This window comes from Bos grunniens, chromosome 16, assembly GCF_055505025.1.
Source record: "Bos grunniens cultivar Pamir isolate PY7600 chromosome 16, Bosgru_T2T1.0, whole genome shotgun sequence".
NCBI classification, from domain to species: Eukaryota; Metazoa; Chordata; class Mammalia; order Artiodactyla; family Bovidae; genus Bos; species Bos grunniens.
Genome location: NC_141180.1, coordinates 73,864,596 through 73,887,610, shown reverse-complemented (window position 1 = coordinate 73,887,610; position 23,015 = coordinate 73,864,596). Strand labels below are relative to the sequence as shown.

Genomic DNA, 23,015 nt, shown 5'->3' with positions numbered 1-23,015 from the left:
TGTTGCTGCAAGTGGCATTATTTCATTCTTTTTAATGACTGAATACTATACCCTTGTATACATGTCCCACCTCTTCTTTATCCATTCCTCTTTTGATGGACATTTAGGTTGCTTCCATGTCTCAGTTGTTGTAAAAGTGTTGCACCGAACATCAGGGTGCCTGTATCTTTGTAAATTATGGTTTCCTCTGGATATATGCCCAGGAGAGGTATTGCTGGGTCATATGGTAGCTCTATTTTTAGTTTTTTAAGAGCCTCCTTACTGTTCTCCATGCTGGTTGTAGTAGTTTACATTCCCTCCAACAGTTTAGAAGGGTTCTCTTTTCTCCACACCCTTTCCAGCCTTTAATATTTGTACATTTTTTGATAATGGTCATTTGGACTGGTGTGAGGTGGTATTTCACTATAGTTTTGATTTACATTTCTCTAATAATTAGAAATGTTGGGCATCTTTTCATGTGTCTGTTGGCCATCTGTATGTCTGCTTCAGAGAAATGCCTATTTAGATCTTCTGCCCATTTTTGGATTGGGTTGTTTTTTTTATTTTTATTTTTTATATTAAGCTTCATAAGCTGTTTTTATATTTTAGAGATTAATCCCTGGAGATTAATCACATCATTCACAAATATTTTCCCTCATTCTGTAGGCTGTCATTTCTTTGGTTTTGGTTTCCTTTGCTGAGCAGAACTTTTAAAGTTTAACTAGGTCCCATTTGTTTATTTTTATTTCCATTACTCTAGGAGTCAAATTCATAAAGATATTGCTATGATTTATATCAAAGAGGTTCTGTATATGTTTTCCTCTAGTTTTACAGTATCCAGTCTTACATTTAGGCCTTTAATTCCTTTTGAGTTTATTTGTATATGTGTGTGTTATTAGAAAATGTTTTAATTTCATTCTTTTACATGTAGTTATCTAGCTTCCCAGCATCATTTATTGAGGAGACTGTTTTTCTTCATTGTATATTCATAACTCCTTTGTTGTAGATTAATTGACTGAATGTGCATGTGTTTATTTCTGGGCTCTCTATCTTGTTCCATTGATCTGTATTTTCGTTTTTGTACCTGTGTGTCATTTCTAAATTAAAATATAAATGCTTCTTGCAAAATTCCCAGTTAGTCTTCTGGGAAAAGGCAAAACATAGCAGTAGAGTAAAAGACTGCAAAATTGACCATCATCATCAAGCTATAGCAATGTTGTACTTCTCTTCAGTCATAAATATAAATCTTAAATATTCAGAGCAAACTTAAAAATTTGTAAGAGAATAAACATTTACAAAAAATGCAAACTGTGCCTTGGGACCTCTGATATTCCAAACTTTTTTTCTTTTTACATATTCATGATCCTATTTCTTATATCTCTGAACACTGGATTCATTTTTCTGCTTTAACTTTTAAATAAAATGTGAAACCATTTACACTAAAGAGTATGAGATAAAGACTGGCCTTTAAAAAAAAAAAAAAAAGCTGTTTGTGCATGTATGTACGTGTGTGTATCTCTGTGTTGAGTTAAACAATGCTTTCATTAGATGAATTTGGACCCAAGGAAAAAATTTTGGTTTTGTCCAGTAGATAAAATTAGGTACTTTGAGAGACAGGAGGCCTTTACTAACTTGCTGATAGTATGTCAAGGGAACAATAACTTTTAATGCCTGCATTCAGTGGTCTTTTCCTCTTCAGGAGATATAAACACAGATTTAGATGTAGATATAGAAATGGTGAGATATACATGAATATTCTGATCTATCATAAGATGTACAGATGTATGTATCTATCTATCTATCTATATATATATTTGTATATTTTAAAGGTCCTTATTTGATTTAATTTTAAAATAGAGCTTGCTATTGTTGATCAGAGAATCTTCTGTGCATAGAAATAAATAGTTTGGCCTTAGAGAATTTTTGCACAGCTTCATCACACAGAAAACTAAGTGACACCAGGGACTCATTCAGTAGTATAGCACTCAGTAACAGACAAGTAACAAAGCAAATACCCTTAACATTATATATATATATATATATATATATACACACACACACACATACATACATACATACATACATACTGGACAAGAGAAAAAATGTCAGAAGAATTTCTCTAAAGATAATACAAATCCCTTTATTCTATTATATATTATAATAACATCTCTCCCATTTTCCTGGGAATTTTAATGCTCTCAGTAGTAAGGTAAGAGGGATATTCTTTCAGCAAAAGACCTAGAAAGCTAGACTTTACAAAAAAGGTTCAGGTCATTATTTTTAAGTTTTTTAGTAGGGCAGCCTTAAAATCAGTGTTCTGGTTGATTTTTAAAGCTCTTTTCATATTGTTTTTGAGTTTTAATATTAAAGAATTTGTGAAATTTGGAACAGATGTAGTTCACAAGCACTGAATTTGTTTCATTTAGATATAATGCCTACACATATACCTGAGAGATAAGAGAATTCAAACACTATATGGAAAGTCCTTGTATTTCATTTATAGAAAAAAACTGAAGTAGCAATCATACCTGCATATTTAAATGACACGGTGTACTTTCAATGTTTCTGATGTTTACACCTAATTTTATAATTAAATTTTTGTTATTACTCATACTTTTAGGGCACTCCATTTTGCTTACCATTTGTTTTATATACATTTTTTTTTTCTTTTTGACCACACCTTACAGCCGGTGGGATTTTAGTTACCCCACCAGGGATCAACCTGAGTCCCTAGCATTGGAAGCACAGAGTCTTAACTGGACGACCAGGGAAGTCATTGCTTTATATTTTAATTTAAAACTCTATATGTTTTAGCTAGAAAATATTTAAGACAAAAAAATTGAAATTCCATTTCATCCCATTAGGTTTCACTTCCTTCCCAAGGATATGCCCTTGTTTGTATATGCTCTTTTAGCCATTTTCTTGTGTTTCCATAGTAATTATGCATATTCTTTTTATTTTCACAACTGTCATCATGCTATGCATACTATTATCATCATGTTCCCTTTCTAATGGCAATACCATTATTTATGTAATGTTTCACTTCATAGGAAAAGGTAAAACTATAAGATACTGACTTTAGGATATTATGGTATTTAAAAATGCAGTAATCAAGGCTAGTAGGAAAGGGGTGCAGACTTAAAAAATATTCACAACCTAAAAATTGAGAGCTCTATTTTATGTGGTACAAATTTTTAGGGCCTCAAGACCAAGAGCTGGCATCTCAAGCGACCCTGAGAGAAATGCTTCCAGGACGTGAGGGAAAGAGCCAGGTGATACAGAAGTTTTGTAACAAAGGGTAGGTAGTCTTAACATCAAAAGATTATTGCTAAAGAAAACCAGATATCTCAAGTTAAGGAATTTAGCACTTTTTCTGTGTATGAGTAGATGTAAGAGACTGGGGTCACTGAAATCATTTCTTTGATATGCATCTCAGCTATTCTGGGGCCAGAATCCTGTTTTTCACATCCTGAACTGACATGGTGCTCACTGTAGGGAGTGGCTACAGTCTGATAGCTGGCATTCTTCTCCTTCCTAAGTGCTGTTAGGGCTCACCAGGTCACCATCTATTGTGGCTACAATTGCTGGTGACTGTGACATCCTTGCCTAATGATATGGAGGAAATATTACATCTCTCAGGTGTGTTGGAGATTCAGAGCTCAGGGCTGGCTTGGAGGCTAGGTGTGCTGGCCCACCACATTCCATCACTGGAAAAACAAATTCTTGTGATTGAAATCAGTGGCAAGGGAAACAAGTTGGGCCTCACACCTTTTCAAATTTATGCAGTGAATGCTGTCTTCCTATATATGGTGCATCGATTTGAAAGTCTTTTACAAGGTTCTAGGTACTGAATTCTTATTTTTGTTTTTGCTAATTATGTTTAATTTTCTGTTTTGCCAAACTATATCAAGGAAATAATATGTACAAATAAGCACAGAATGCTAAAGTTTATTCTTCTTCCCAGATCTATTTCATCCCATTCAAGAACATCAATCATTACATAATTTCTATAAGATTCTGGAGTTGAAAGCCCATCCTGGGTATTATACAAATGTTCTTTTATAATCCTTTATGCCATTTCTGATTAAGGTAATTCACTCTGTTTTCATTATTGTTTTTCTTTTATTAAATTATCGTCACTAATTAGGTGACAATGACTTAAAGGAAAGAAGTAGGAGAAAGGCCTGAATATGCTGCTGAACACACTAGCTACTTCTGTTGGTCTGAGGTTTAAGCAGGAACCCCAAATTAAACATTATTCCTAGGAATGCAATGATGAAATTCAAACATACTTTCCCCATCCCATACTGTGTTAAGTGTCCAATTCTTGTCCAATTTGAATATTCTACTAGGACATTTTATATCAGATGAGTTCTGAAATATCAATATATAAACATTCTGAGCATATTTAATGAAATAAAATCCCAAATTATTACCACACATAAAATTCTTCCTGCATTTATATTAGTCTTCTCAAGTGGGTATGATTTATCTTTCTATAATAAAAATTCTCCTTTTTGTTATTTAACTCACACTGCAATATCTTGTAGTCCATAATAAATTATAAATCCTCTTTTTGAATGTACAAGCTGAGAGTCACACCAGAAACAAACTATACCTTACTAAGTTCTTTAAAGACATAGAAAGCTTTGAAAAGGAATAAATGTCTCTGGAGAAATGTCCTGACAAAGCAGTAATAAAAAGGTCACACTACTTTTCATGCAGCATTTGTCTTGTTTAATAAGAATTATATCCCAAAATGTGTTTTAATTACTGATAATTAGAAACATTATATTTAAAGAAGGAATCAAGACTACCTTAATAGTAGGTTAAGCACACTGGTATAAATTTTTTATCAAAATGGCAACCCTATGATACGGGCATTCAGATTTATTCTCAAAGCTTTTTAACTTTTCCTAAAGATCAAGGGCACAGTGTTTTGCAGTTCTTATTTTATTATAACTTGAGACCAGTTTTTAACAATTATTACTTTAAGAATCATGGCTTATGTCTGAAGGATGAAATAAGAACAGATCATAAGCATACGAGAACATGAATTTAAATGGATATATGGAGAATATAAGAAGTATAGAGTTTACAATAAAATCAATGGCATATTTACTAAAATACTTTATCACATTTCTTTCAAGAAAAAAATATTTAAATTTTAAGTTGTATGAAAAAGAGAAAGGAAATACCTTCATGTGCTTTTCATTGAACTTTCTTGCAAGAGTTCATTTAAATACCATCGCATGCAGATGAAAGACAGCTGATATGCCAATGACATTCTTATTCCTGCTGAGAACTTATTTTCAGTAATATTCAATCAGTTTAAAACAACTTCAAACTATCAGTCTGATACAATGACAAACTCAAAAAAGGAAAGTGCTAGTCACTCAGTCCTGTCTGACTCTGCGACCGCATGCACTGGAGGCTGCCAGGCTCCTCTGTCCATGGGATTCTCTAGGGAAGAATACTGGAGTGGGTTGCCATTCCCTTTTCCAGGGTATCTCCCTGACCCAGGGATTGAACCTGGGTCTCCTACATTAAAGGCAGATTCTTTACCTTCTGGCAAACTCAAATATGCAGCTGGATAAAAATTTCAACAGTGTTACTTGTTGATTGCTTACTAAAGGCAGACTCCTTAATGTCTTTTAATTCATAGATCTTCATCTCTAAAACTGGGAAAATCCTGTCTATGTTGCAGGGCTATTGTGATGTGTCAGGGAGGTGCTAGGCTGCATCAGGACAGCTTCTCAATAAATGCTGTCACTAGAGATTCTGGAAATGTCTACCCATTGGGTCGAGGGGTTCAGTGTATTTGATGACTCAGTGACTTTGTTATACTCTAAATGAGCCTAATGCAAACTACTGAATAATAAGACATCTTCAATATGTTAAATATCTAATCTTAAAGAACCCATCTGCCAATGCAGGAGACCTAAGAATTGCAGATTTGATCCCTGGCTTGGAAAGATCTCCAGTAGCATATTGGGCACCTAACGATCTGGGGAGTTCCTCTTTCAGTATCCTATCAGTTTGCCTTTTCATACTGTTCATAGGGTTCTCAAGGCAAGAATACTGAAGTGGTTTGCCATTCCCTTCTCCAGTGGACCACATTCTGTCAGACCTCTCCAACATGACCCGCCCGTCTTGGGTGGCCCCACACAGCATGGCTTAGTATCATTGAGTTTCATGGAGTGGCTTAGTTTTATTGAGTTAGACAAGGCTGTGGACCGTGTGATTAGAAGGACAAGTTTTCTGTTATTATGGTTTCAGTGTGTCTGCCCTCTGATGTGCTCTCGCAACACCTACCATCTTACTTGAGTTTCTCTTACCTTGGATGTGTGGTATCTCTTCACGGCAGCTCCAGCAAAGTGCAGCTGTTGCGCCTTACCTTGGATGAGGGGTATCTCCTCTCCAGAAAGAATGAAGGGATGGAGCCAAAGCAAAAACAATACCCACTTGTGGATGTGTCTGGTGATAGAAGCAATGTCCGATGCTATAAAGAGCAATATTGCATAGGAACCTGGAATGTTAGGTTCATGAAACAAGGCAAATTGGAAGTGGTCAAACAGGAGATGGCAAGAGTGAATGTAGACATTCTAGGAATCAGCGAACTAAAATGGACAGAAATGGGTGGATTTAACTTAGATGACCATTATATCTATTACTGCAGGGAGGAATCCCTTATAAGAAATAAAGTAGCCATCACAGGCAACGAAAGAGTCCAAAATGCAGTACTTGGATGCAATCTCAAAAACACCAGAATGATCTCTGTTTGTTTCCAAGGCAAACCATTCAATATCACAGTAATCCAAGTCTATGCCCCAACCAGTAATGCTGAAGAAGCTGAAATTGAATGGCTCTATGAAGACCTACAAAACCTTTGAGAACTAACACCCAAAGAAGATGTCCTTTTCCTTATAGGGGACTGGAATGCAAAAGTAGGAAGTCAAGAAACACGTGGAGTAACAGGCAAATTTGGCCTTGGAATATGGAATGAAGCAGGGCAAAGTCTAATAGAGTTTTGCCAAGAGAACACACCAGTCATAGCAAACACCCTCTTCCAACATCACAAAAGAAGACTCTATACATGGACATCACCAGATGGTCAACACCAAAATCAGACTGATCATATTCTTTGCAGCCAAAGATGGAGAAGTTCTATACAGTCAGCAAAAAAAAAAAAAAAAAAAAAAAGACCAGGAACTGACTGTGGCTCAGATCATGAACTCCTTATTGCCAAATTCAGACTTAAATTGAAGAAAATAGGGAAAACCACTAGACCATTCAGGTATGACCTAAATCAAATCCCTTATGATTATACAGTGGAAGTGAGAAATAGATTTAAGAGTCTAGATCTGATAGATAGAGTTCCTGATGAACTATGGATGGGGGTTTGTGACATTGTATAGGAGACAGGGATCAAGACCATCCCCATGGAAAAGAAATGCAAAAAAGTAAAAATGGCTGTCTGAAGAGGCCTTACAAATAGCTCTGAAAAGAAGAGAGGCAAAAAACAAAAGAGAAAAGGAAAGATATAAGCAGCTGAATGCAGAGTTCCAAAGAATAGTCAGGAGAGATAAGAAAGCCTTCCTCAGTGATCAATGCAAAGAAATAGAGGAAAAAAATAGAATGAGAAAGACTAGAGATCTCTTCAAGAAAATTAGAGATACCAAGGGAATATTTCATGCAAAGATGGGTTCGATAAAGGAGAGAAATTGTATGAACCTAACAGAAGCAGAAGATATTAAGAAGAGTTGGCAAGAATACACATAAGAACTATACAAAAAACATCTTCATGACCAAGATGATCACTGACCTAGAGCCAGACATCCTAGAATGTGAAATCAAGGGGGCCTTAGAAAGCATCACTGCACACAAAGCTAGTGGAGGTGATGAGCTATTTCAAATCCTGAAAGATGACGCTGTGAAACTGCTGTCCTCAATACGCCAGCAAATTTGGAAAACTCAGCAGTGGCCACAGGACTGGTAAAGGTCAGTTTTCATTCCAATCTTAAAGAAAGGTAATGCCAAAGAATGCTCAAACTACTACACAATTGCACTCATCTCACACGCTACTAAAGTAATGCTCAAAATTCTCCAAGCCAGGCTTCAGCAATGTTAACCGTGAACTTCCAGATGTTCAAGCTGGTTTTAGAAAAGGCAGAGGAACCAGAGATCAAATTGCCAACATCTGCTGGATCATGGAAAAGGCAAGAAAGTTCCAGAAAAATATATATTTCTGCATTATTGACTATGCCAAAACCTTTTACTGTGTGGATCACAATAAACTGGAAAATCCTGAAAGCGATGGGAATACCAGAGCACCTGACCTGCCTCTTGAGAAAACTATATGCAGGTCAGGAAGCCACAGTTAGAACTGGACATGGAACAGACTGGTTCCAAATAGGAAAAGGAGTACGTCAACGCTGTATGTTGTCACCCTGCTTATTTAACTTATATGCAGAGTACATCATGAGAAACGCTGGGCTGGAAGAAGCACAAGCTGGACTCAAGATTGCCGGGAGAAATATCAAAAACCTCAGATATGTAGATGACACCACCCTGATGGCAGAAAGTGAAGAGGAACTAAAAAGCCTCTTGAGGAAAGTCAAAGAGGAGAGTAAAAAAGTTGGCTTAAAGGTCCACATTCAGAAAACTAAGATCATGGCATCTGGTCCCATCACTTCATGTGAAATAGATGGGGAAACAGACGAAACAGGTCAGACTTTATTTGGGTTCAAAATCACTGTAGATGGTGACTGTAGCCATAAATTTAAGACACTTACTCCTTGGAAGAAAAATTATGACCAAAATAGACAGCATATTAAAAAGCAGAGACGTTACTTTGCCAACAAAAGTGTGTCTAGTCAAAGCTATGGTTTTTCCAGTAGTTATGTATGCATGCGAGAGTCAGATCATAAAGAATGCTGAGCACCCTTGAGTGATGCTTTTGAACTGTGGTGTTGGAGAAGACTCTTGGGGGTCCCTTGGACTGAATGGAGATCGAACCAGTCCATCCTAAAGGAAATCAGCCCTGAATATTCATTGGAAGAAGTGATGCTGAAGCTGAAACTCCAATACTTTGGCCACCTGATGGGAAGAACTGACTCACTGAAAAGACCCTGATGCTGGGCAAGACTGAAGGCAGGAGGACAAGGGGATGACAGAGAATGAGTTGGTTGGACGGCATCACCCACTCAATGGACATGAGTTTGAGTAAACTCCAGGAGTGGTGATGGACAGGGAGGCCTGGTGTGCTGCAGTCCATGGGGTCCCAAAGAACTGGACACGACTGAGTGACTGAACTGAAGTGAACTGAACTGAATTGTCAGTCTAAATAATTCAGTTATTTAGAAAATACCCACTTTAGATATTAGGGTCAGTTTTCCGGTAATATCTTAAGGTATATACTCTAATTATGGAGTTTTCCCAAAAATTAAAAAACAGAAATACCATATGATTGAGCAATTCCATTTATGGGTATCTTTTCAAAGTGTGTATCAAGAGATAAATGAATAAGCTGTGGTATGCATGGATTATTACTCAGCCAAAAAGAAGAATGAAATCTTGTCATTTGTGAGAAAATGGATGGACCTAGAGGGTTTTATGCTAAGGAAAATAAGTCAGACAGAGTGACAAATACAGTATGATGTCACTTGAATGTGGAAACTGAAAATCAAAACCAGTGAACCAAAATAACCAAACAGTAATGTAGTCATCGAAACAGAGAACAAAGATGTTTTTTCCAGAGAGGAGAGGGATATGGTGATGAGAGAGCTGCATGACAGAGATTAATACTTACAAAAATACCTTATAAAATAAATGAGTTTGGGAGACAAAATGTACACCATGAGAATATAGTCAATGAGAATAATCCTTTGGGCAGCTGGAATAAAAGAGCAGGAGAAATATAAGGAATGACAACTAAAATTTAAAGAGCCTTTTTGGAGAGAAATCCTCTGTGTTAGAAGAAAAGAGAGAAACATGCTTAAGCTACAAATGGAGATCAATGATGGATCATGAACTTTTTACCCTGAAAGCAGACTGAGTTCTGAAAAATCCTGACATGCAAGTCTTGAAAGATCTAGGGTAATATTGACCTCCTATGACCACTGGAATGAGCAGATGTGAGAAAACAGAATTCTTAAAGACAATGACAGAAGGATAGATGTTAGAACTAAATTTGCAGTTCCTTAAACAACAAAGACCGAGTTGCGTGAAGGGGGAAATAATCCTGGTGGTGGACACTAAGGTGACTGGCTTATGACAATTTCTTAAGTTCTACCTCTGTTGAGGGGGTTACTTTATACATATGTGTTCTTACAAAAAGTTATTTTGAAATAGATAAAAACATTTAATGAAAAAACTTACTTATAAATATGGAACATATAGATATATACAGAACATAAAGATAAAACTGTAGATAAAACTAATACTACATCAACGCAGCAAAACAACTGAAGCTGTACTAAATGCGGACTCTCAGGAGAGAGGCAATGAGGCCTCCCCTGATCTGGTCCAGATGAAGCTCCTAGTGCTGTGGGGGCTCCATCCCCTCTGGGGTCCAGGATGATGTCCAGGTCCAGGTCTTCAGGGATTCAGAGCAGAGCCTGCAACACCAACACAGGTGATGGAGTCCTGGGAGGTGCAGCGTCAGACAGAGGAGGGCTCCCTGGGGAGGGTGTGCAGGACCCAGAAGATGTCCCAGGATCTAGACTTGGCTTTGGGGCTCAGATCTGCAGGGCACTGGGTCTGTTTGCTGCTCTTTGCTGAGGGTGTTGTCTGTTAGTAAGGAGTGTCTAGAAATGTCCCACAGGAGCAAGTACACCTGGGTGAGGTTTGGCTGGCAAACCTCAACTGATGGGTCCCCTGGACAGTGAGACTCAGGCAGAGGAACAGGGGACTTGGGAATCAGGATTGAAAGCTTGGGTCCCCCCTTCCCTCTAGGCCCTGGGAGGAGCAGGAGGTCAGATGACACAGAGGGTAGGAGAACCTGCCCACCCATCCTACACTCAGTACAACTGCTCCTAAGACCTAAGCATTGGAAATGGACAGACACCTGAGTCTGTTTTCCTGAATAATCATTTCTAACCCCCAACCAAACTCTCCTGAAGTTTATGAGTTTAAACTGTTTTTATATTATAAAAAAGTACATTTTATCTGTTTAGCATATTGCAACATTAAAATTTGAGAGAAGACATTTCTTTCAAACTATAATTAAACAAGATGTTATTAACGACAAACTTGGAAACAAAATAAAAGGAACATGAGTAACTTGAATCCTGCCACTCATCCCAAGTGGGCTGCTCAGTCGCTTGAGTCATGTCTGAGTCTGCGCAACCCTGTGGATGATAGCCCACCAGGTTCCTCAGTCACTGGGATTGTTCAGGCAAGAACACTGGAGTGGGTTGCCATTTACTTCTCCAGTGAATCTCCAGGGATCAAACCCTTTTCTTGTGTCTCCTGCATTGGCAGGAGGGTTCTTTACCACTAGCACCACCATCCCAAGTGCACAAAGGACTAAATTGCTTTCTGGTGTGTCTTCAGTTGGACACATACACAGAAGAATCTACAGAACCTCCAAATTCAGGTTGAGATATGCTTCCCTGAGGTGACCTAGGACCCCTGGGTTCCAGATCCTGAGAGACCCCAGACTCAGGCACCCCTCAGGCTGGCTGGGACCCTCAGGACCAGGGAGCACCCACAGGGATGCAGAGCTGCCAGGTGATGCCCTGCCTGCATGACCTCTGGGCACCTGTGTCTCCTTCACTCTGTTCCCAGAGCCCAGGACTGGGGAGGGCAGGGCCACCCCAACCTCTCTCTGCAGCTGATGATGGACTAGGGATTCCCCCTGCAGCTTTTAGCAGGGATGGGAGGGCAGAGCTGGATCCTGCAGAGGGAGATGAGGAAACCCCCACGGGGAGATCTTTAAAGAGAGCACTCTGGAACAGCAGCTCCTGGACTCCTGCATCCAGTGGCCCCACAGTGCCCCCCCCCCGACTCCCTGCATATGTAAGAGCTGCCAGAGGAGCCAGTCCAGCAACCTCGGAGGCATCTGTGGACAGCACTCTCTGCCTGGGGAGACGTGCTCAGGGCATTCTCCACTCGTCTGCACAGATTGTTACCACCCTCTTGTCTCTACGTTTGTGGTGACACTCAGCAGCAGACCCCATGGTTTCTGCTGGTGATTCTGAAGCACCAACAAGCGAGTGTCATGATGGAGACGTGGGCCCTCGTCTGCCTCACCTTTCACCCCAGGTCCCATGTTCACTCTTGCTCTTCCAGTCTTCCTCATCATCACCACTGACTTCTGTAGAACGAATCTTAAAAAAGATGACCAGAGATCTTTTTGGTATCTGGAAGGAAGAGATCAGTCAAGCAGGTCCAATCCCTCCCAGGGCAGGAAAGTAACCATATGGGGTAGCGCAGGGCAGTGCAGACTTCATGGGGGCCCTTCAGCTGTGTGGGTCCAGACCTGCTGACTCCAGCCTCAACTCCTGCTCAGGCCACTCATGGTGACAAAGCCAGGTTCAAGGGTACAGACGTGAGGTCAGGAGTAGGGAAAGGCTAAGAAAATGCGGGAATAGGGCTGAAGATAGATTCGTAGATTTTTCATAAGCTCCCAGGTCCCCAAGGGTCTACAAGAGACCAGGTCCTGCAGAAGGCTAATCAGAAAAAGAGGGAAAGAGGAGAAAGGGAAGGGTTGCAAAGAAGAGTCTATTGATCAGGATAAGAGAGAACATTTCTAAAAGATATGAAAGAAGAAATAAATGAACTCTATAGTCTTGCTCTCCTCCAAATCCTCAATATGTGGCATGAAGTTACCTGGTGTCTGAGGGCAGCACTCAACTGGAGTGGCTGTGGGAAAGCAAAGGGGAGATTTAGAGTCAGGATGTGACCAGGGGACCCTGTGCTCCTCACAACCTGGCCTTGGGACCCCTGGTGCCCTTTTCTCCAGGGACCTCCCAGGGCCTCAGTGTTTTACTTCTGCAATGAAAAAGTGGGTCTTTGACATCCAACATCCTGTTGCCACCCTCAGCTTGTCTACGAGTGACGAGGAATGACACCATTTCCACGTGTTCCTCCTCCAGGTGGTCACTGTCTCCATGCATCTCTGCCCACGACCTTGCTTGCCTTCTTCTACCACTGTTTCCCCTCTACTTCCTTCATCATTTCTCTCCTCTAGTCACTGTTCTTTTCCTTCCTCCTTGAGCCTCTACCAACCCTAGAGTTCTCCAACATGGAAATATTAGAAGGATGATGGGTGTATGGCCACTGTCTCTAATCAGTCCATTATTTAATTAAACAATCCACCACTCCCAGGAAGGGCCTGGCATGGAAATGATAATCTTCTGAGCCCTAGGGGAGGGAAGGAGGAAAGTTCACATAACAGAGACTATCCCGTTGCCTGACGTGACCTCAGTGGCCTGGGAGATACTTAATGCTCTCAGCAACACCTTAAGTTTCCCAGACCCTAAGAGAGGATAGAGGCAAACACTTTCATGTTCATTTAGCCAGAAATGGAAAAAAGAAATCCAAAAATATATATGGAACCCCTAAGGACTCCAAATAGACACGATAATCTGGAGAACTAATTTCAAAGTTCCTCACCTCCTGATTTCAAAATACATTACAAACATATAGGGATCAAAGCTGTATGATAGTGACATAGAAACACATGCATAGCCCTAAAGACAAGAATAAAGAGCTCCAAGTAAACTCATGGATATAGGGTCAAATGAAATTCACCAAGTTTCTAAGACAAGAAAAGAGTGAAAGCGTAGTCTCTTCAACAATCAGTAGGATGAAAAGATAACCTACAGAAAAATCACAAATAATATATCAGAAAGGGAGATCATACTCAAAGTATATAAGAAAATACCACAACTCAAATGTAAAACAATTTAAAAAAATGAAAGGTAAATCAACGAGTTGAGGAGTGTGCAAAGATCATGAACAAAACCACCAAGAGCTTCTGTCTGGAGGGAGTATTGGGTTCTAAGATGAGCAATCACCCCGAGTTCTGCTGCTCTGAGTCTCTGACCTAGGTCTGGTCAGTCTCAGAAGACCAGGTCAGTAGAGCTCCGAGAATATGTGTAAAGAAAGCCAGTGGCCCCTTCACAGTTTCTAGAATCTGCAGCCATGCTGGTCTCTAGGGGCACATGGGCTGCTCTCACGTGGAAGCACCTTCAGCACAGCATCCTTGGGGAGGTGTGGTTCTGAGAGGAACTCCAGCAGACTCAGCCCAGGCAGGGACTCAGGAGCACGTGTGCTCTGACTCATTCAACCCTGAGAGCACCCTTTACATGAGGAATAAACAGTGAGGACAAACATCAGGGCAAGCCACACGTCCTGAAAATGCACAGGGAGAGAGTTCATGTCTCACCCACCACCTGACACTCACTGCCAGAACTTGGTCTCCAGTGTCAAGTGACTATGAGACTTTTGTGCCACTAGGATATGGCCATCATAGGAGAATTTAAACATGAAGCCAAAGTCCTTCGTGTATACTACACTGCAGGTAATAACCAGAAGCCAAGCTTTCATATTTGGCAGGTGAAAGGGCAAGGAACAAGGAGTCTTGTGAGAAAGGATATTTCTAAATGGAAAAGCAAGAAGAAATGACTATAAGCACAACAGAATAAACTACATGGACACATAGCTCTATTATATTGTTAAAATATGAAAAGAACAAACTACAACTCTAGACATATTTCCTTCTTCTTCCTCAGTTTATATTCATCTCTGAAGAAGCAGGTGTAACTCAAATGGTCCAGGAACCCTCTCCCTCTAAATCCCACCTGAGAGTTGTTCCCTACCTGCATAGTCTTCCGCATCACTGATGCTAAGACTTTCCAGAAAACAGTCTGTAGAAAGATAACCATGAGCAATAATACAGTTATTACACAAGTTGAGCTACCCATTTCTCCTCCTCCACTTGGCTCACACAGCATCTCCCCGGTCTTCCTTCTAGGCTCAGATCTCCCCTGTGCTTTGTGGAGTCAGAGCCCTTCAACAAGACGGTGATCACAGTTGAACATATTCACATGAGAAAGAGGCTGAGAAAATTACCTTTTAACCTTACACTTCTACAGGCCCAATACAGCTCTTACATTCCAGCTTACAAAGCTGAAATGCCAATGCTTATGGACACTTTTGAAATATGGCTAGTGTGACCAAGCTATGTGTGCTTTTTGTGATTGTTTCAATATAACAAGTTAAGTATTGTTGAAATATGTTAATTATTGATAGGCAGCTCTAGCTAATGGCTACTACACTGGAAAGTTCAGCTCTAAGGGCTCCACAGACAAGGAAAAGGCAACTAATTGCCTGTTCTGTTTTTCATTTATTCCAGATGATATGATGGCCTGATAAGATCATTCATATGCAGGTAAATCTGGGGCTCTTGAACCCAGTGCAGGCACTGGGAGAGTGCTTGTGAACATCCCAATAGTGCTGGAGTGGGTAGCCGTTCCCTTCTCCAGGGCATCTTCCCAGCCCAGGAATTGAACTCAGGTCTCCTACATTTCAGGCGGATTCTTTACCAGCTGAGCCACAAGTGAAGCTCGAGAATACTGGAGTGGGTAGACTATCCCTTCTCTAGCAGATAGCCCTGACTCAGGAATCGAACCAGGATCTCCTGCATTGCAGGCAGATTCTTCAACAAATGAGCTACCAGTGAAGCCCTAGTAAGGTGAACACTCAGATTCAAAGAAAATTCTCAGGAGGGAGCTCATTTGTGGGCAGAGGTAAAGGGCATGGCCCAGCACTCGTGTACTACAAGTAACCAGAAAGTAGGTATGGAGAGAAGGGAGGAATATTCACTCTCTTCCTGAGCCCATCTTTCCCATCCCTAATTCTAGAGGACCCAAGCAAGGCAGTGGAAAAGGCTTATTAGGAAGTGAAAGTTTTGTGCACTGAAATCCATAGAATACTGTTGAAAAAAAGAAGAGACAAGTAATCGGAATACCGTAACATATTCCTACACTGGAATATTTAGTGTTGTTGACCTTCCTATACTCCTAAAAGTGATGTACATATATATTGAAACCACTTACAAAATCCCACGTCATTTTAATAAAATGGAAAAAAAAAAATCTCCCAAACTAAAACTTATGGAACCCAGAAGAAACCCAAAGAGCAAAAACATTCTTGAGAGCAAAGAACAACAATGGGGCCTTCAGGCTTCCTGAATTCAAAACAGGCAAGAATGCCACAGCAGTCAAAACTGTGTTCTACCTGCAGCTAAATAGGCAGAGAGACCAATGAATCGTAAGGAGGGAATCTTGAATACACTGACCCCTGTGGCCAAATGATATTTGCTAAGGTTCTAAAATTATCAGGTGAAGAAAGGATTGTTTCCTCAAAAATCAATAGACAGGCAACCTATAGAATCAAAGAAGTTATCTGCAAACTTTGTATCTGAATAAAGGGCCAATATCCAGAATATAAAAGCAACTGCTAAAATACAACTTCACAATAAAAGCAGGCAAATAACTGACTTTAAAACATGTTCAAAAGCTTTCATAGACATTTCTTCATAGAAGACATAGAAGTGATCAATATACATAGGAAATATGCTTAGCATCACTAAGTAGCAAATGGGGTACTTAGTGGAAATGGAAACCAAGTCAAAAGGAGATATCACCTTTCAGGAGGTGTATTATATGAAGAAAACAACAGATATTGGCAAGGATGTAGAGAAGTGGAACTTCCATGCCTGTTGGTAGGAATGATAAATGGCATAGCCATTATGGAACACTCTGGAGGTCCCTCAAAAAATTATTAAGAAGATTATCATAAGATCCAGCAATCATTTATTTGAGTTTATGTCCAAAGGAGATAAAACTAGAATGTTCCAGGAGATGTCTATAATCTCATATCCATTGTTGCATCGTACACAACAATCAAGATAGAAAAACTGCTCAGTGTCCAAGGGCAGATAAATCAAGAAAGAAAATGTGGTGCATACATACACTGGAATGTGATTGAGTCTTTAAAAATGAAGACAATTCTGTCATTTGAAGCAAAGTGGGAAGCTATTGGTAAGGTTGAAATAAGCTAGTCGCAGGAGGACAAATACTGAACAATTCCATTTACCTGCCGTATCGAAAGGAAAGTTCAGGGAAGCAGAGAATAAAAGGGTGGATCCAAGACCTGGGAAGAGGTTGACACAGGGAGTGTCTATCAATGGTTACAGGATTTTAGTGGCAGGATGGAAAAGTTCTAGAGACGTGCTAAACAACATGGTGCATTGAGTTAACAGGACAGACTGGACACTTCAAAGGGTAAGAGGCAAAGCTGGAATGAACTTCCTCCATTTATGCCTGGAGCCTCCTCCTTTCTCAGATTCCTCTGAAACTGGGTGTTGCTTTTGGGTACCAGCGGCTCCCTGCAGAAAGAAGGAGCCTCCCCAGTACTGGGGGCCTTGGATGAGGGGGAGAGATTCATTCTCAGGCTCCAATAGAAAGAGTTTGATGAGGGAAGTGGCAGAGTGGTGAATCATGAGCAATGAAAATCCTACAAGACCTACTAAGTGATGAGATTTCCTATTAAATGAAGGTGTGGTTGACCCAGTAAAGGGTATTCTGAAACACAGTTTTGCTCATTAAGAATCTTATAGGACTTCCATGGTGGCTCAGTGGTTAAGAATCTACCTGACAATGCAGGATACAGGAGTTCAACCCCTGGTCTAAAAAGATTCCACACGCTGTGGAGCAACTAAACCATGTACCACAACTATTGAGCCCATGTGCCAAACTATGGAAGCCCAAGAGCCCTGGAAGCCATGCTCTGCAACAAACAAGCCACTAGAGTGAGAGGCCTACACACCACAACTAGAGAGTTGCCCTTGCTCTACATAAGTAGAAAGAAGCCTGGGTAGCAACGAAGGCCAAGAACAGCCAATAAAAATTTTAATAAAAATTAAAAAGAATCCTGTAAATATCTTCCTCGGTAGTGATGGGATTTGTCTTTCTGGGAAAAGGATGTTCACTTGGTATAAAATCAATGGATACAGTGAATGTATATACTGTGTTTTCTTTTTATACACATAAACATTCATGGTACATTGTGATGGGAAATATTTTGGGGCTGACACCACTAACAGTGATGTTCAGGTGACAGACATTGAGGAAAACACAACCCAAAAATTCAAACACACAAAGAATCACACTATTCATTATACATAAAAACACACCCAGTCCCATGAACACAAACCTACACTATTAACCATAATACAGCTTCTTCCTGGAAGTACAGTAATCATCCACATAGGTCTCTTGCAAATTACTTTCTATTGCCAGGGCCCCTATACTCATTCCCAGCAGGAATTTGGAATCAGTTTGGCCTCTACACTAAAACCAGCGAGAAAGCCCCAACTTTCTCATCTACAAAGTTTTTTCTCCCAAAGGGAATGATTCTGGAAAACATACCAGTTTCACATCCTGAAAGGGCCACCTGAAAGTACAGAAGAGAAGATGCAATGAGGATAAGATCACATAGATGCACAGTCTTTGGTTCATTTGGGGACAGTAGAAAACCTGATGAGGAGCAGTGGTGGAGCCCAGGGAACCCAGCAAGGTCAGCCCACACATACTCAGGATGAAAGGCAAGACCTGTGCCTGGAGGATGGAATTCCAAGTCCATTTAGGCTGGAAATTGCACAATTCTTTTCCTAGAAGAAATGTTGCTGCAGGAGAGATAAATCTGTATTCTACAGAGTGTAATGGATGCTAACAATTTTAGTGTCTTGTGGACTGAGGAATCATGAGTTGGTAATAAGACTCTCGTCTACATTATCCCAACCAAGGGAATTGTCTCTATCTGAAACAAAAATGTTCAGACTCACAACTTAATTCTACTGAAAGAGAAATGGAACAATATTTCTATCTCAGACCAGAAAAAAACAAAAACAGCTTGCCTTGGAGAAATACTCAATGTCTTCTGTGTTGTCACATGGTGGGTTGACTGGCAGGTCCTCAGTGAAGTCTAGAGGGACACAGAGTAGCTTTTAGAACACTGGTGAGGCTGTTCAGGAATCATGCAGGAGGTTTTCTCTTTGTGTGGACATGGGGTGGTGTGTACGGATGTGGGAGGTTAATAAGCATGAAGTGAACTTGTGTTCATCTATCTTCTTTGGAGGAGGAAGGAAAGTAAAGGAGAGGAAGGAAAGTAAAGGAGAGGAAGAAGGAAATGAAAATAGAACTTTGCCTTTCTAGCAAGAGGAACCTAATCAACATGAAATATTCAATCTAAAAAAAGGAAAACTCTAAAATGTGTGTATTGTTCAATGAAAGAGACCCATGACTCCTCCTGCTTATTGTGAGCTCCTGCTAAATTACCACCATCCCTTGATTTTTCCTAGATCACTCTTCTCCAGGATCTACAGTTGCCAATATTCTAATCATCATGTTTTTTATGAGATTTGTACTTGATTAAAAGTGATCTCTGTTAGAGAACTGAATTCAATATTGGGCAAAATATGCTATTCTCTTAATTCACAAATCAATTTTCCTAAATGAAATCAAATATACAATATTTGGCAATACTGAATTCCTGCCATTTAATAAGAGCCACTATGAATGATATCATATTTTTCTATCCATATTTGTTTTCTATAGTGCGCATGTCCACTGAGTCAGTTCCTGTCCACCTTCACAAGGGCAATATGTCCAGTGGGAAAGTTGATTATAGAAAGCACAGTTCCTCCACCAGGTCTTCCTGGGGAGCTAGATGAACACAGAGTTGCAGTCAGGACATGGGTGAGGATGCTTATCAATCACTCAGTGTTTCTTTCTTCTCTTTTTTTTTTTCCCTTATATTTGACAGGGACATAGGGTCGAGTGTATGCATGAGGGAGGTTAGTAGCTATGGACCAAGCTGCTGTTGAATCATCCTTTTTGCTGGATGAAGGAGAGCAAAGGAGAGGAGAAGGAAGGAAATTAAACAGAGTTTTTGCATTTTGACTAGGGATAACCTAAATAATGGGGGGGAAAAGTAACACTAAAATGCATGGCAACGTTCAATGACAGAGACTCATGACCCTCCTGCCTGTTTAGAGCATCTGTTAAATGGTCCCTGTCTTCTGGACTTTTTCTCAGATCATCGCCTCCCCAGGATCCACATTTGTAGCTACTCAATTTATTATGCTTTCTGTCAGATTTTGTTCTTGATTAAAAGCAAACTCCATTAGAGGACTGAATTCAATCTTACATTTCCAAATAGCTACTATTAATCATGTGATATTTTTTCCCAGTCTTCATTTTCCGAACAATGTTTGTATGTCCACTGAATCAGTGGCTGTTCACACTCACAGAAGTAATACACTTAATGGGACAGTTCATTACAGAGAGGAAACATAGGCTGAACACTGACTTTGTCTAACCCAGCTGTTCAGGAGATTACAACAAAAGTAATGGTCATTAGACTAACTACCAAGTTCCACTGTGAGATCTATTTGACACTTTCCATTGACTGGGTGCTACAGGGTCTAATTAATGTAAGGTTTATGGTAATGTCACCCAGTACAATGAAATGTTTCCCTGATAGAATCTGCTCTTGTTCTTGTTTAAGCAATGACACTAGCATCAACACATACGACCAACATTGTCTACACAAGGCCACACAACTCTCAAGATCTGAGAGCTGACCAGGAAGATACGACCACATGGTGCCTTTTACCCTAATGACTGTGCCAAAGTTGGCTGTTAATCCACCTTTGGTTGCTGTGGGTTTCATCACAAGTGAGCCCACCTTAAAATGAATCTAGAACTCTGGAGCTGCTAGTACCTCTAGGCGTGGACACAGATGCAGGAACCCCCTTGCTCCATGACTGAGGACCATGGCTGAGCAATAAGTGCAGGTCAGGGGTCCAGAGCAGACACACTGGGACCACCCATAGGTTCCCAGTTTGGCTTGTCCACTTAGGAGGTCAAGAGCTTGGGCTGTTTTTCTCAGCACCATCTCTATTTGAGGAAAATAATTATTAACCAAACTTGAGGAATGGTTGAGTTGAGGAAAGAGTCAGGTAATATATAGACAATGTCCAGTGGTGATGAGAAGTGATGAGACAGTTCACAGTTGACTTGCGCTGTGTAAGAGGGAAACATAGCCTGAGGAAACACACACATATAGAGCTTCAGAATCACAACACATGGGCCCACACATGGGCCCCCAAATCTGATTCACAGAAACCCACAGTATCTAAATGATGTAGCTGTTTCCAAGTACCATAGAACACAGACATCGTTCTTTCCTGGGAGATCAGTCTCTTCTCTGCACCCCAAGCCCACACTCCCTGTAGGAATCCAGCATCAGGGTACCTCTCCAACCAGAGCCAGCAAGAGAGCCCCACCTTGATCAACTAGGTTTTTTCTCAGAAGAGGGATGATCCCTGAATATTTACCGTGTTCATAGGCTGCTCCATATGCCTGTGATTAGAGAGAAGAAAACACTGTGAAGGTGTCAGCATCATGTTTTCTCTGCAGTAAGTCTCTTGTTTTCTGACTCTGGTCCTCAGATAACTAAAACTCTTTAAGTCAATGCACCAACCCCCTGCAAAAAAAAAAAAAAGAACAGAGAGGATCCCTGTTGAAAAGCCTGTAGTATTCTTTTTTTCTTATAATCTCTTCTTTTATTTTTATTTTATTTATTTACTTTTACTTTACAATATTTTTTTGGTTTTGCCCAAGCTTGGGGCTGGTGCACTGGGATGACCCAGAAGCCTGGAGTATTTCACATAAGATGTCTCAGTTTAATTTGAACAGCAATTACAAATTTATTTTTGGAATGAGGAAAGTACCTAGACTAGTAACTGATGCTGTCTTTTTTTAATGTCCTTTTGAATCAAGTCTGTGTTGATAATAGAATCATCCTCAATATTTCCCCAGCCAAAGACTTGCATACATCAGTGGTAATGAATGTTGTCAGATTACTATAACTATATTCAACTGAATAAAAAATAAAGAAATGAAGCAATAATCTTATCCCAGATAAAGCCAGGTGAGCTTACCTTCAGGGTCCTCCGAGGCTGCTTCTTAGCCCAGGCCTCACGCGATTTCACCACCAGGTCCTCCTGGAGAGCTAGAGGGACACAGAAGAGACATCAGGACACAGGTGAGGCTGCTCACTAATCACTCAGCGTTTCATTTTTTTGTTTGATAGGAACATGGGGTGGAGTGTATGCATGAGGGCAGTTAGTAGCTGTGGACTGAGACGTGGTTGAATTATCCTCTTTGCTGGATGAAGGAGAGAATTCTGCATTTAACTAGTGATATCCTAACCAATGGGGGGAAAAAACACTAAAGTACATGCTAGCTTTCAATGACAGAGACCCATGACACTCCTGCCTATTTAGAGCTTCTGGTAAATCACCCCTGTCTTCTGAATTTCTTCCTAGATCACAGCCTCCCCAGGATCCACAGTTGCAGCTACTGTACTTACCAAGTGTTCTATGAGACTATGTTTTTTATTAAAAGCAAGCTGTTAGGACTGAATTCAATCCTATGTTTCCAAATATCTATTGTCAATCATGTGATATTTTTTCCAATCTTCATTTTCCAAAGAATGCTTGCACATCAACTCAGTTAGTGGCTGTCCACACTCACAGAAGTCATACATTTACTGGGACATTTCATTATGGTGAGGAAGCATGGGGTGAACACTGACACTCTCTGACCCAGCTCTGCAGGAGATTTACAACAAGAGTCACAGTGAGTAGGCTAACTATCAAGTTCCACTGTGAGATCTATTTGAAACCTTTCCTTGAGTGTGTTCTACAGGGTTTAGTTACTGTAAGGCTTATGGTAATGTCACCCAGTGCAATGAAATTTCACCCTGATGATAATCCGATTTTTTCCATCTTTAACCAATGACACTCACTAAAAGATATGACCTACAGTGTTTACACAAGGCCATGCAACTCTCAGAATCTGTGAGTTGACCAGGAGGATGTGAGTCCTGAGGTACCTTTCACACTAATGACTGTGCTAATTAAGTTGTCTACTAATCCACCTTTGCTTGCACTG

General features: G+C 40.3%; 1 protein-coding gene across 42 annotated transcripts in view; it reads right to left on the bottom strand.

Annotated features, from left to right (window-relative positions):
- Positions 1 to 10,318: 10,318 nt before the first annotated feature.
- The window catches only part of LOC147357005 (uncharacterized), a 42,040-nt gene continuing 29,343 nt past the window's right edge, over positions 10,319 to 23,015 (bottom strand). For 4 of the 42 annotated variants that reach the window (XM_086345409.1, XM_086345403.1, XM_086345424.1 and 1 more), the window contains exons 9-16: positions 22,001 to 22,071; positions 21,395 to 21,543; positions 18,911 to 18,978; positions 18,423 to 18,447; positions 14,808 to 14,855; positions 12,814 to 12,846; positions 12,235 to 12,311; positions 10,319 to 10,598 (exon numbers count right to left, since the gene is read on the bottom strand). In XM_086345409.1, the coding sequence (XP_086201535.1) occupies positions 22,048 to 22,071 (24 nt within the window). In that variant the 3' untranslated portion in view covers positions 10,319 to 10,598; positions 12,235 to 12,311; positions 12,814 to 12,846; ... (3 more) ...; positions 21,395 to 21,543; positions 22,001 to 22,047. Of the gene's footprint in view, positions 10,599 to 12,234; positions 12,345 to 12,813; positions 12,847 to 14,807; positions 14,856 to 14,908; positions 14,999 to 18,422; positions 18,448 to 18,910; positions 18,979 to 21,394; positions 21,544 to 22,000; positions 22,072 to 23,015 lie in introns of those variants that run through there. The other 38 variants (XM_086345411.1, XM_086345390.1, XM_086345393.1 and 35 more) reach the window with 25 other exon arrangements.